A 12,694-nucleotide genomic window follows, 5' to 3' on the forward strand; every position below is an offset into this window, starting at 1 on the left:
TGCAAAGTTACAAAGAAAATATGGAATGGATTTTTCCATTAAGGTCTCTGCACCCAGATAGACTAGACTGGAATTGTTTCCAGCAATAGAAACAGTGCTCTGGGACTGGAATGACAGCCCCCAGAGTAGAATAACGGTCCCTAGCAATAGAATCTGTGTTCTGGGACTGGAATAACAGGGTGCACAGTGGAATGACAGCTCCTGGGAATAGCAGCATTCTGGGAATGGAATTCCAGTCTGGGGGCCCTCATTCGAATCCCAGAATGCTTCTGCTATTCCCTGGTATTGTCATTTCACTCTGGGAGCTGTCATTCCAGTCCCAGAGTAGTCTGTCTGGGCCCAGAGACCTTAACGGGAAATCCATTCTGCATTTTCTTTGCAACTTTGTCTGTGCTGCCATGCATTTCAGTGACGTGGAGCTCAAGAAGTTTCACTTTCCAGTGTTTGTATAGTTGCAGCTGTTGTTTGCTGGAGTTGTTTCCTTGCAAATACAGGGTTGATGTTTTGAGCCAGCTTGTCTCTGCTGAATAGTCCTGAGAAGGGGTGCCTGAGTGAGTACTCTAACCTGGGAACCAGCCAAAGGGGGACGTTACACTGGAGAGCTGCCACTCTGAGTAGACCTTGGGGGGGGGGGGGGGGGAGGAAGAAGCTTGCAATGCCCAGCCATTTTATGTTCCTAGGCTCAGAGCATTTAATATTTTTAGTTTATATTTTTAGTTTCTGCTGTGATTCTTGTGCTTTTTCTTGATGTTTTATTTTAAAAATTGCATTGCCAAACCACACTATTCCCCAACCATTCCATTTTAGGCAGGCATCTTTTTTGTGGGGGGAGGCTTGGAAGGTGTCAGTTATCAAAGACTGTTTAATAAACAAAATATTGCAAGAGTTTTAAGCATATTTGTATTTTAAGTAAAAAATTATATCTTTAATTGTGTTCGTCTCTTTTATAAAGTTTATATCTCTGCTACCTGGCGTTACATTTTATGACACACATGGCCTGACCCCACAAATTCCTATTTATGTCAGTCCCGGCCCTTGTAACAAATGAATTCGATACCCCTGCGCTATTTAATCAGTCATCCCCTTGCACTTTGCAAACTGTTTCCTTTGCTTAGTGATAAGGATCCTAAGATCACTCTGGCAATAGCAAAATTTGTTTGTCCTTTTAGCCCTTGTGTCCAAAAATGAGGAATGATTGTGGGCACTCCTTTAGGGTATGAATTGCTGAGAGAACTGTTTGGCCCAGGCATGCTTCTTGGAATCCCCTCTCTTATACTAAATGTCACAGACGGGCAAAACATTCATGACTATGGCCTTCCTTGTCCAGCTGAAAGAAGCGCCGTCTGAAGTAGGAACCAATTCTTTCTCTTCTTGTTTGCCAGTCACTGCCCGCTGCTCACTGTTGCTTTTACACATGTGCATACATACAAAGTCTTATACTAAAGCAGACCATCAGTCCATCAAGGTCAGTATTGTCTACTCAGACTGGCAGCAGATCTCCAAGATCTCAGGCAGAGGTCTTAAACATCACCTACTGCCTGCTCTGCCTGATCCTTTTAACTGGGATTGAACCTGGGACCTTTTGAAATACCTTGGTTCCAAAATATGTAGTCAAATTCTGCCTCCAAGGCGTTTTCAGTAGATTAACCCAGCTGCTTATTGGAAGAGAGGTACCTTGCTGTAAGAGGAAAGAGAGCTCAGAGTTTCTCCTAATCAGCAGGATGGTGCCATCTTGCCATGGACTGATGGGAAGTGGAATGGTTCAGCTTGGTCCACTTAAAACCATGTTAACCAGCAGACGTCCACTGTGTGTCTTGGTTAAATGTGAGTACAAGTAGAGATTGAAGCTATTCTAAACATTTGCAGTAGAAAACTCTTCAGCACTATTGTATGTTACTTGTTTTCAGGAAGTAAAACTACTCCCCCCCCCTTTCTCTCCCCTTAGGAGCAGCCCTCTTACACAGGATATGGTTCTCACTACTGGAATTCACAGCCCAGAGCTTCTTACCCCAATCCATATCCTGCTGGACCTGAGCTCCAAGGCCAGGTAAAGTAATAGGGCAGTATTTTGTGAGTTTGTAACCGAGGTTTTCCACTTTTGGAGAATGACCTTGGATGGAGCCATCTGTTTGCTGCCTAGGGAATGGACCGTGTTGCCATGCTGAAAGTTATTTTAAGTGGTATTCATCAGAAGAACAGATCTGACTTCTGCAAGGTCTTCTGTGCTGCAGTTGTTCTGTCACTCTTAGGTGATCTGGTATTAGCATCTTGAGTGTGAAACACTGACTCGTGATGTTGATATGATGTAAGGACCGTTACACCTGATTGTTTGCCTTGCACAGCAGACTGGAGAGTTCTTAGTCTTGTGTCTGAGTCTCTGTCTTGATTCCTGCCCTTTGTCCACCAAATCTAGTAATATCAAAAACTGTAAAACACTTCTAAAATACCTGAGAATATGGGTATAAGTGTCGTTTGTTGGTACAGTGCAGCTTCCTCTATATGGAGTGTGTGGTGGAGGTAAGAATTGGACTACCTGAACTTATGATTGGTAGCTTTCACTTACTACTGTACTGTTCTAGCTCTCAATCTTGTCTGTTTTGCAACACTGGTCCCCCAAAAAGTGGAATGAGCCTGTGACTGCTACTCTTTTGGAAGGGCGGGACTACACATATGGTGAAAGTAGCCAAGCTTTTTCCAAGCTAGGGAAAACCCTAGAAGGTAAAAAGCATTAATTTGCATAGATGTGAACTGAAGTATCATTCTTTTCTTCCAAACAACTTAAACAGAAAACCCTAATTTCTTCAGTTCACAGCAAGAGATTGGATAACTACAGAGAAGGGGTTAAAAACAATGTGCACAGTTCCTCTCCAGTTTAACAAATTAATGTTATCAGAATGTATTATTTTTATTTAATTCAGAATAGATCTATGTCACCTCTCCAGAGAACCTGCTGAAGGTGGTTTTTAAAAGGAATTGAGACTTTTTTTGAATTTTTTTTAATGAGACTACTCATTCAACCCAATGGCTTTGAGCAGTATCACACTAAGAAAATTAAAAACAATCCTAATAATCCAACTCCAGACTCAGACTTATTGATTTATTCATATTGTTATATCTTGCTATAGCTTGGAAAAGAACTTTGCAACAGCCAAAGTGGCTTTGTGTTCACTACCTTCTAGGAGCACTCAGGTTCTCTCCAGTAGGTATATTTGCCCTTCCTTGAAGAAGCGGTAAAATCCATAATTCTCTTATATCTAACACATTCCAAGATACACACATAACCTATTTGAATAAGGAAGCTTCTTATAGTGACTATCCATTACCTGAGAAGGTAATGCATTTAATCTGAATAACGTAAACACTCTTATTTGAATAATCATGGTGTTTACCTGAAGGTGAGGATTAAAGTGATCCCCACTAGAGGGCACTCACTGACTGAGTACAGTGGGGTTTTTTGCAGGATAATTACTTGTTCTCTGAGTAAAGTCACTGTGCACTCACCGTTGAGCATGGTACACAGTAAGTGATAGGATGACACAGTCCCAGCCTTTGCATTTGGACCTTCTGACCCCAAACTGCAGAACTGTACAATTCAGAGATCCAGGAGGTCTAACAGTGCACTGTCTTTCATTCAGCAGAATCTGGCAGGCAGATACTAAGGGCTCTCACTATAGGACTGTTGCCTTGCTTGATTCCAAGGGAATAGTTAGTGCTGAGAGTTGCAGTAAATCTTGTATGGAAGCTATGTTGTACAGACAAAGACTGTGTGGTTTTCTATGCTAGAACTGAAGGGTGTTTTTGTCCATTTAAAAACTGTATGATCTGAAAAGGTTCAGTGGATGGGTTTCTCCAGTAACTCCCACAAAGCTATTAAAGTTACAGGAGTCATCCTTGAGCCAAGTGCTAATAATCCTAGCTACAGCTCTTGACCAGGAATTTCTGAAATGTCATAATTTGCTTACTGGGCTGATTGGTTTAAATATCCCTTCTTTGTCTACTAGGGGATCGATCATTCCTATACAAATGGCGTTTATGGCACTCCATACTCAGCTCCTGGGACAGGACCTCCTCCGTATCCCAATCTTCCACAATCAAATACCTATTATTCTACAGGGCATCCTCCTGTCCCTTATTCTACAGAGTCTCCTGGATTGTACCAATCTCAGTCACCAGCTTCCAACTGGAATTACCCCCCACCTGACTGTCCAGCAGAAGGTTCTATGGTGAGGAGGCAAGTGCCAGGATATGCCCAGCCTCCGGTAAGGAAACTCTTGTGGGCAGTTGTGTGATTTGTAATGGCTGAACTGATTAGCCAGATCCCTCTACCGTAGACATGGCATGATGAGTTTAGTGCTTCTAGGCTCAAAGTAGTTGGATTTCGACACTTAAACTTTTCTTGATTTGCTGATACAGCCTTCAGACACGAAGAATCTACCACTTTTTCTTGGTGCATTTTCCAGTTACCTGGGCATGTTTACATAGTATATTTTATCTCTGGCCTGGCAGCCCAATCCTAATCATGTTCACCAAGAAAAAAGTTTCAGAGTTCAATAGGACTTGCTTTCTGATAGGTATGCCTAGCATTTCAACCTACATCCTATTCCCATGTCCACTGTGATCTCATATACTCAGAAGTATTGAACTTGTAGGAGATGATGAGCTTTATGCAGATAATCCCATATTACAGATTCCCTACAGAGGATGAAATTACAATTTGAGGGAAATATTCAGGATTGCCCATGCTTGCTCCGTAAAGTGATATGAATCATAGCCACTTGCTTATATTTCTTTCTATAGAAAGCACACTGAATTTACTGCCAGATTTGATCTGAGTTGGTAGATCTTTATGATTAGGACTGTTGCCAGTTAAAGGGATTATAACTGATCATATGAACTTTAGTCAATTATATAGATTAAATCTACATAAATTGCATTGGAGGGGGGAAATATTTTTAGCTATACTGCTTGTGCCTACTGCAATGTGTAACCTTAGAGGCATCCCCCTCCCAACACAGGTAGAAATGCCTCTTACAATGAAATTTGCAATCTGCAGTTTTTATAAGTTCTTGTGTATTAAAGTGTTCTCCCAGTTGATTTTTTTTTTTACTATCAAGATGTTTTTAATGAATTGGGTGAACGAAGAAATAATTTTTTTCTTTCCCCTGCAGACACCTGGCTTTCCTGTCCCACCCCATCCATATGGTGACTGCAATCATGGTATTCCTCAACAGGGGCCACCGCCACCCCAGCCAAGGCTTCAAGATTCAACATGGCGGGCTCCTGGCGTTTATGGGATGCAGCCTCCTTATGGTTGGTCTCCTGCATCAACAGGACATGGGAATCGATATGCTGCTGAATCCTCTTCACCTTGGCCTGCCAATGGAGCATCTGCTCCACATCCTCAAATTAACAGTGCAAAGGTACCTTTTTAAGACATACAAAGAGATCACCTTTCCCTTGTGCTGCAGAGTTCAGTTTGCTTAGCCCTCCCCTTCACCGGATATACAGAATGTGCCTCTTTGCTTTGGCAAAGGATGAAGGTAGTGGTGGTACTATGCATTCTAACTTACCAGGTCACCTTGCCCTGGCTACTCTTAGTGATATTACTTGTTCAGTTGCTGCCTCAGCTTGGACCCTTGGGCAGGTAGTGTCAGACACTGCGTTCCAGCTCATCAGTGACAGGAAGGAAAGCTTCCTGTCCTTAAATTGCACCTTTTGCTTCTGATTTAAATGCCTAAGGGATGTGAGGGCTTCTGATTTAAATGGCTAAGGGATGTGAGCCTTGGCCTGTATCCCATGTCTGTGGGCTTAATCTTCTGGAAAGGACCAGAGTTCTACTTTCTGTTGGTGTTTGCAGGATGTGCATATCCAGTCTGTTGTATTTCCTAGTGAATTTATGCTCCAGTTCTCTTCCCTTCAGAAAAAGGGTATAGTGTTTGGTACCACGTATATCTTGCACCTTTGCCGCTTGGTGCTCTTGTGGCTCCATAGGTATGATAGCGCAGATACTAATGCTCAAGGTTTCTGGTAAAACGTCAGTTCCCCTTCGTCCTATGGACAGTTGAGGTGGTCTGCATATAATCTTGACACTCCTGTGCTGTTCTTCAGTTGCTAGAGCATGCATAAACCAGGAGAACTTAGTCTGCCAAGCTTCTGTCATTCTTGTTTTAGAACTGTTTATGGGTGGCAGAGTTCATAGGGAAGATCACCTGGGAGCCAGGTTACTGGGTGATAGCATATTGTGATGTCATTCTGACAGGTTCAGAGCTCATGTCTTGTGTCTAGTATCTTTCAGGGCCTGAACCTCTTATGTACTACCATCCTGACCATGCAGACCTTGCTCAAGAGCAGAGAAACAGGCTGGCAATATTGGCTGCCAGGGGATCTGCATGCACTTCACTTTTGATGCAAGATGTGGGGTGATGGAATTGGTGGAGCTAGCTACAATGTTAAGGGCTCTTGTTTCTCACTTTAGGACTCCTCTTACAACCAATTGGAGCAAGGAACTAACCAGCACAGCTACTTCCCTGAAGCCACTCATCTGCCTCCTGGGACCATGAATGATCACAAGCTGGCGCAGCATGACACTAAGCCACATGCTTCCAACACCAAAGTGCAGTACAGTGCGCAGCCCCAGCTATATAATAATGTACAGAAAAAGTCGCCTGTGGCTGTTGACCATGGATCAGGTTTCAAAACCAACGGGCAGCTTCCATCAGAACTATCAGATGTGCAGCCAGGAGTTCGAAAGGTTATAGGGGTTATGGAAGGGGTTGAACTGCTAGAGGAAGAGGTGGATGAATTTGTCGGAAAAAAAACGGACAAAGGCTACCGGCTACTAGAGGAAATGCTGACCAAGAAGCTGTTGGAGCTGGACTCCATAGAGACAGGAGGTCAGGAGAGTGTACGCCAGGCAAGGAAAGAGGCTGTTCACAGAATCCAGGCCATACTGGAAGAACTGGAAAGAAAGGGGCTTTAAGTTGGGGATAGCAGCAGTCCTAAGGCCTGGAGTTCTCAAAGAACTGTGTCTTTGTTCATTCCCCAGCTCTTTTGACATCAAAAGCAATAAGTGGTAACTTGATTTTAAAATCACATGGTAAATTGACGAAGACTAAATTCTTAGCCTGATGATCCTGCAAATGAATATAGGGAAAGCAGCTGACCCTAATGACTGAAGACTAGCTAGTAGCTTCCCTAGTTATTAGCACGCTTTTGCTCCACAGGAGGATTATAATTCTTTAAGGGGCATTCTGAAGAAAGGCTGTGAGTCTCTGAAGACAGAGCTTTTGGAGCACCATTGACTTCTCAGAACGGCTGTTGTGTCAGACTCTGCAAGGTACAAAGACATTTCAGTTGCAACACAGCACCAGTAAAATCAAGACAACGGTCTCCTTAAGCTGCTCCTTCTTGTATTATTTACAGGTTCCTCACTCTTATCATAGAAATTGTGTTGTGTTCTATATCGTTGGGAGTACATCCTGCTAAACTGAAGCCCTTTTGATGAGCCAGTCAATAGGGCAACCAAAGCCAGTATAGCTGTCCTGCTGTTTTACTGTACCGTGGAGGTATAATTATGATGCTTTTATAGGATAGGTGGAAGGAACCAAGGAAAAGATTTGACTGTTGCCTGTGCAAGACGCAGTGCTAGCAAGTGGGGTGAATGATTGTAAGAACTCTGTCCACAAATGCCATTGGCCAAATGTGTTAGTGATATTTCATATGTTGCTTTACAAAAAAAAATCAGTTCTATCTGTGTAACTGGTGATTCTGTACAATGGCTGTCTGGAGGGGGACACGTAAGGCCACTACTGTAAATATCTTGTTTGTCCCAAAGTGGTCTTTGTTCCCTAAGGTGAGAAATAAACGTCCAAGTTTTTTAATGCAGAGTTTGCAAATGACAATATTGGAGTCAAACAATTAAAATGATATTGAGTGTGACCACACAAATGGCTTGGTATTCTGTCTTAAGTGACCTACTTTCTATCTTGTGTAAGAGATAGAGGTGTGTGATAGACTTGATAAGAACAGCTGCTTCCTATGACCTGATGCTTAGGGCATCTTTGGCAAGAAGATCTGTGCCCCAACGGAATGACTTCCCTTTTATCTTCACACCTGTTATCAGAGACCAGTTGTATTGCCAGATTGTGACCACAGCACAAAGTGTTCTGTATTAGATTCCTTGCATTTTTGGGGGAGAGGGGTCATAACACTGGGTTAAGGTGCGTTAAACAATTAGCCTTCACAATATCTCATTCCTTGTTACTTCCATTTTTGTAGGTGTTTACCGTTGGGTTGCTTACAAACTTAAATAAAGTTTTGACTTCTGTGTGAGTCAGATGCATGGATGTTGAAACTAGGACTGCTGATTTGTAAATTAGGGAGCCAGTGTGGTGAATAAACTAGACTGGAATCCAGTAGCACCTTAGAGATCAACAAGATTTTTGGGGTATAAGTTATCAAAAATCAGAAGAGACCCTCAAAAGCTTATACCCAGAAAATCTTTTTGGTGTCTAAGGTGATATGGACTCAAATCATGCTGTTCTGCTGCACACCAATAGGGCTGCCTTCTGAAACTATCTTCATTTGTTGGATAGTTCAAGTCCTGGCTCATTCACGAAATGTTACCTTGAGCGAATCATTCTTTCTTAGCCAAACCTACCTTAAACAGGAAGCTATGAGTGCTAGGACTAGACCTATGGTATTGCATTGAGTGCCCTGGAGGAAGCACAGTATTAACTCTTGTGAGCATGCTCAGGAGATCAGTACTGTAGGCTCTGTTTTGTACTTATGAACAGAATAGTCACAATAGAACCGAATCAGTGAGATGAGTAACAGAAGTTCTGAAAGACTGGGCACGGAAAAACAAAGCTTAAAAGATGCTTGGGATTCTTAAGCTTCTTCTTTTGTGTGCACTCTCTCACTTTTTTTTGCAGTAACAGAAGTTCTGAAAGACTGGGCACTTGGAAAAACAAAGCTTAAAAGACGCTTGGGATTCTTAAGCTGCTGCTTTTGCGTGCACTCTCTCACTTTTTTCCCCCACCAAGTCTTTCAGAACTTTGATTCAGGTGGGTAGGCGTGTTGGTCTGAAGCAACAGAACAGAGTTAGAGTCCAGTGGTGCTTTTAAGACCAACAAAGTTTAATTCTGGGCATAAGCTTTCATGTGCATGCACACTTCTTCAGATACATTGAAACGAGACTTCCTCAACCATGGCATATGGGGAGGTAGTTGCCTACCTGAGATGCTATATACTTGCGTGTAATAAGCCACAGGGAGCACTCTGTTTTTGCTTTTTCCTACAACAGAGTTCAGAGCTTGCTTGTGTATATCACTGGGACAGATTCTGGAATCAGGAAGTAAGAATACTAAAAAACACAGGTCTACAAAAATTGTCTGAATGTAATCAGTAGGAGAGAATACATTCTGCCCCTTGTCCCCTTATATTCCATGCTAATTTCCGAACCAGTAAGTCCTTAGTCTAATTTGCAGGTTGTAACGATGTTTGGTTTGAGGTACTTAGCTTTTCTTGCCTCCAGACTGGGCATTCTAGGGAAGGAGGGAGGGCATGGATGAGGGTTTCAGTGTTCTCACAAATCGCTAGTGATGTCTGGATGCAGCACCATAAGGATTTGTGGTGCTAGAAGGGTTATGTCTTGAAAGCAAGTATTCTGTCGGTATTTGTGAAAGGGATCTCAATATTCTTTATGGAATAAAGACAGTCTTGGTTTTAAATAAGCAGAAAATACATTCAGGATCATTTATTTGGCTGTAGTGCATATTAAGAAAGAAGCAGTAAACATTGCTCTTGCCTGATAGTTCCTGTTCAGTAAGCCTTCTGTGTTGGTTGTGTCAGCTTATATAACAACCCATCTCTGAGATTTTCCTGGGGGATTACTGTATTTTGAAAAGCAAGCGTTGGAACAGCTGCTACGTAAAACTAAGAGGCATCAGTCAGTTACTAGTCAGAAAAAAATATCTGTTGCAATAGAATGTAGGACTCTCTTTTGGATGTAAAATCCTAATTTCAAACCTGCCAAAAGCCATTTCATTCCATTAACCAGAACCAGAAGGGTACCTTGAACTAAAGATGGAAGTAGAAGGAAAATGTTTTGTTATACACCCTAATAACAATGTAATACTATTAGTTGAAATAGATGGGGGTCAGGAGAAACAGCTGTATTGTAACTGTATGGCTACAGTGGGCTGCATTCAGTCAGTGGACTCCATGCTACTTCATTGTCTTTAAAAATCTAGAAAATCCCCCTCTTCATGAGGAGATAATCTTCTCATCCTTGTTGGAAACCTTCTGTTCACAAGTAGTTATGCAACCAGATCAAAATCTGCCAAAAGACAGCATATTAACCAGGCACCAGAATCACTAGCTGCTTATTATCTAAGTGTTCTGGTTGGGAGCTAGAAACTTATGAAATACGATTCCTGTGACGGAACCAATCATATTATTAGTAGCTGTTAATCATCCCTATAGTTGTGTTTATCTGTTTAGTTTACAGCCCACTTTTCTCACTGGGCTTCAAGGCAGATATTTGCAAGTTTGATAATAGTAAACGGGCTGGTATGATATGGGAAGAACCGTGTCTCCGTTTAAGAGCATCTGCTTGGCATGCAGAAGGTCCTAGGTTCAATCCCCAGCATCTTGAGTTGAAAGGACCAGGCAGGAGATGATGTGAAGGCCCTCAGTCTAAGACCCTGAAGAGCCGCTGCCAGTTTGAGTAGACAATACTGACCTAGATGGACCGATGGTCTGATTCAGTATAAGGCAGCTTCATGTGTTTGTGTGATAACAAAAGTAGCTGAAGAAGGCTCCCTTGAAAAACAAAATTTTCTAAATTATCCCCCCAATCCTACAACACTGGTCAGGTGAAGACTGGATATGTTCCAGGAGGGACTATGTCGAGACTGCTGAGTGTTGGTTAAACGGGGGGAGGGACTCAGCTTGAAACACCTGCAAACTTATAGACTGCTTGAAGGATGGCATCTCCATGCTATCTCCCCCTCAATTCATTGTAGGCCCCTAAAGTTGTATATGCTGAATGAAAATTATGTTCAGTGGTAGTGTTTCCCTGCACTAACCTGAGCTTCCCACCCCTGGCTGGCTTTTTCAGGCTTTTTAAAATTGGCTACTGAATGTTGCAACAATAGCTCCTCTGAATTCCCAGCTCTCATTTTTAAAAGCATGTAGCCCCTTTCCTCGTGGAGCTGGACGGGGCTAACAATTTACTTAACAAGGAAATCTGGGGATTCAGAGGTACTTGTGGATCATTATACTGCTATAGTGAGATGTCAGTTTGCTGGTCTTAAAACCTGAAACAGCCCTCTGGGTGCAGGGGAGAGAGCAGCTATGCCAGGTGGGGCGGGGCTGAGGAAGGAAAATAATGTGGGTGCGGGCGGACCCTCCCATCCCCATGACATACAAACATACTGACTGAGATCATTCCAAAAAGATGGTACCAAATCAGGTTAGGGAAAAAAAAGAACACAGCGAAGCAGAGGAAAATGTGGTAAGTATATGATCAGGAGATGACATGGTGTGGATGTCCCCTCCCCCTCAAAAAAAGCCCACTCTGGTTTGTGTGCCAAACTGGAGCAAACACTCCATGTGGTAGCCACCCAACATGGCTACCCCACTGAAAGAGATACTCCCTGGCTACTGAAGGAGAGTGACAGATTGTGGAGGGTGATACCCTGGATTCCTCAGATGCATCTAGACAGACTGGACATCATAATCTGGCACCAGGAATCCTTGGTTCCTAAATGAAGTACTGGTTGCACACTGTTCAGTTTGCTATAACAGCCAAGTTACAAATGTCAAAATATTCCTTGGAGCCAAAGATGTGCTTGGGGAGAGCAGCATACCTTTTTTTTTTTTTGAAACCCCCAAGAGGGTAATTTTATTGGTTTTTCAATAAACTACATAACTACAACAGAAAATATAGGAAGGGAGACTACAACTAGGGAAAAAGAAAAGATACCCACACTAACTTAAAAACCCAAGAATAGGAGATCCTTTCCATGTTAAACTACATGTTAGTAAATACGTGTTAGTATAACAATATACTTGTGAGTTATTTTTAACTACTGCTTCAATGTTAGTAATTTTAATATTTTGAGAACACTTCTTGAGCATCTTCTTTTTCATAGGGCTATTTTCAGAGTCCTTCTGCCCTTACTTCTGTCTTCTTTCTCTGAAACCATACACCGTTTTGCTTGCTCCCGCACCCGCTTCCTCCCCAGAGTCCTCCCCCGTTCCAGAGGTAGCAGAGTCACTCGATTTTGTTTCTTCATCTTTGAGTTCTGCTTCTGGCCCCAGCTGTCGTCTCAAAAATTCCTTTGCTTTAAAGATGGAGTCAATCTTCTCTCTTTTATCATTAATTTTAAAGATGACACCTTCAGGGATCACCCAGCGATATTGTATTCAATTTGTCTGAAGAAATGAGATTAATTCTTTGTAGCTTTTCCTCTTTTGACGGATTTCAAATGGGATGTCTCTTAGAGTCTTAATATTTGTATTCCCAAATTTCAGTGGATTTGCTGAAGTTGCCTTTAATACACCAGTTTGGTGTAGTGGTTAAGTGCGCGGACTCTAATCTGGGAGAACCGGGTTTGATTCCCCACTTCGCCACATGCACCTGCTGATGTGACCTTGGGTCAGTCACAAGCTCTGGCACAGCTGTCCT

At 42.5% G+C, this 12,694-nt stretch overlaps 1 protein-coding gene across 2 annotated transcripts in view; it reads left to right on the top strand.

Annotated features, from left to right (window-relative positions):
- The window catches only part of BAG4 (BCL2 associated athanogene 4), a 20,543-nt gene extending 13,411 nt beyond the window's left edge, over window positions 1-7,132 (top strand). For both annotated transcript variants that reach the window (XM_015425096.1, XM_015425088.1), the window contains exons 2-5: window positions 1,946-2,047; window positions 4,002-4,259; window positions 5,169-5,420; window positions 6,476-7,132. In XM_015425096.1, coding sequence (XP_015280582.1) covers window positions 1,946-2,047; window positions 4,002-4,259; window positions 5,169-5,420; window positions 6,476-6,979 — 1,116 coding nt within the window. In that variant the 3' untranslated portion in view covers window positions 6,980-7,132. The remainder of the gene's footprint in view (window positions 1-1,945; window positions 2,048-4,001; window positions 4,260-5,168; window positions 5,421-6,475) is intronic.
- The last annotated feature ends 5,562 nt before the right edge of the window (window positions 7,133-12,694 follow it).

The sequence above is a fragment of the Gekko japonicus genome, unplaced genomic scaffold, assembly GCF_001447785.1.
Source record: "Gekko japonicus isolate JY-2015 unplaced genomic scaffold, Gekko_japonicus_V1.1 scaffold3300, whole genome shotgun sequence".
NCBI lineage: Eukaryota > Metazoa > Chordata > Lepidosauria > Squamata > Gekkonidae > Gekko > Gekko japonicus.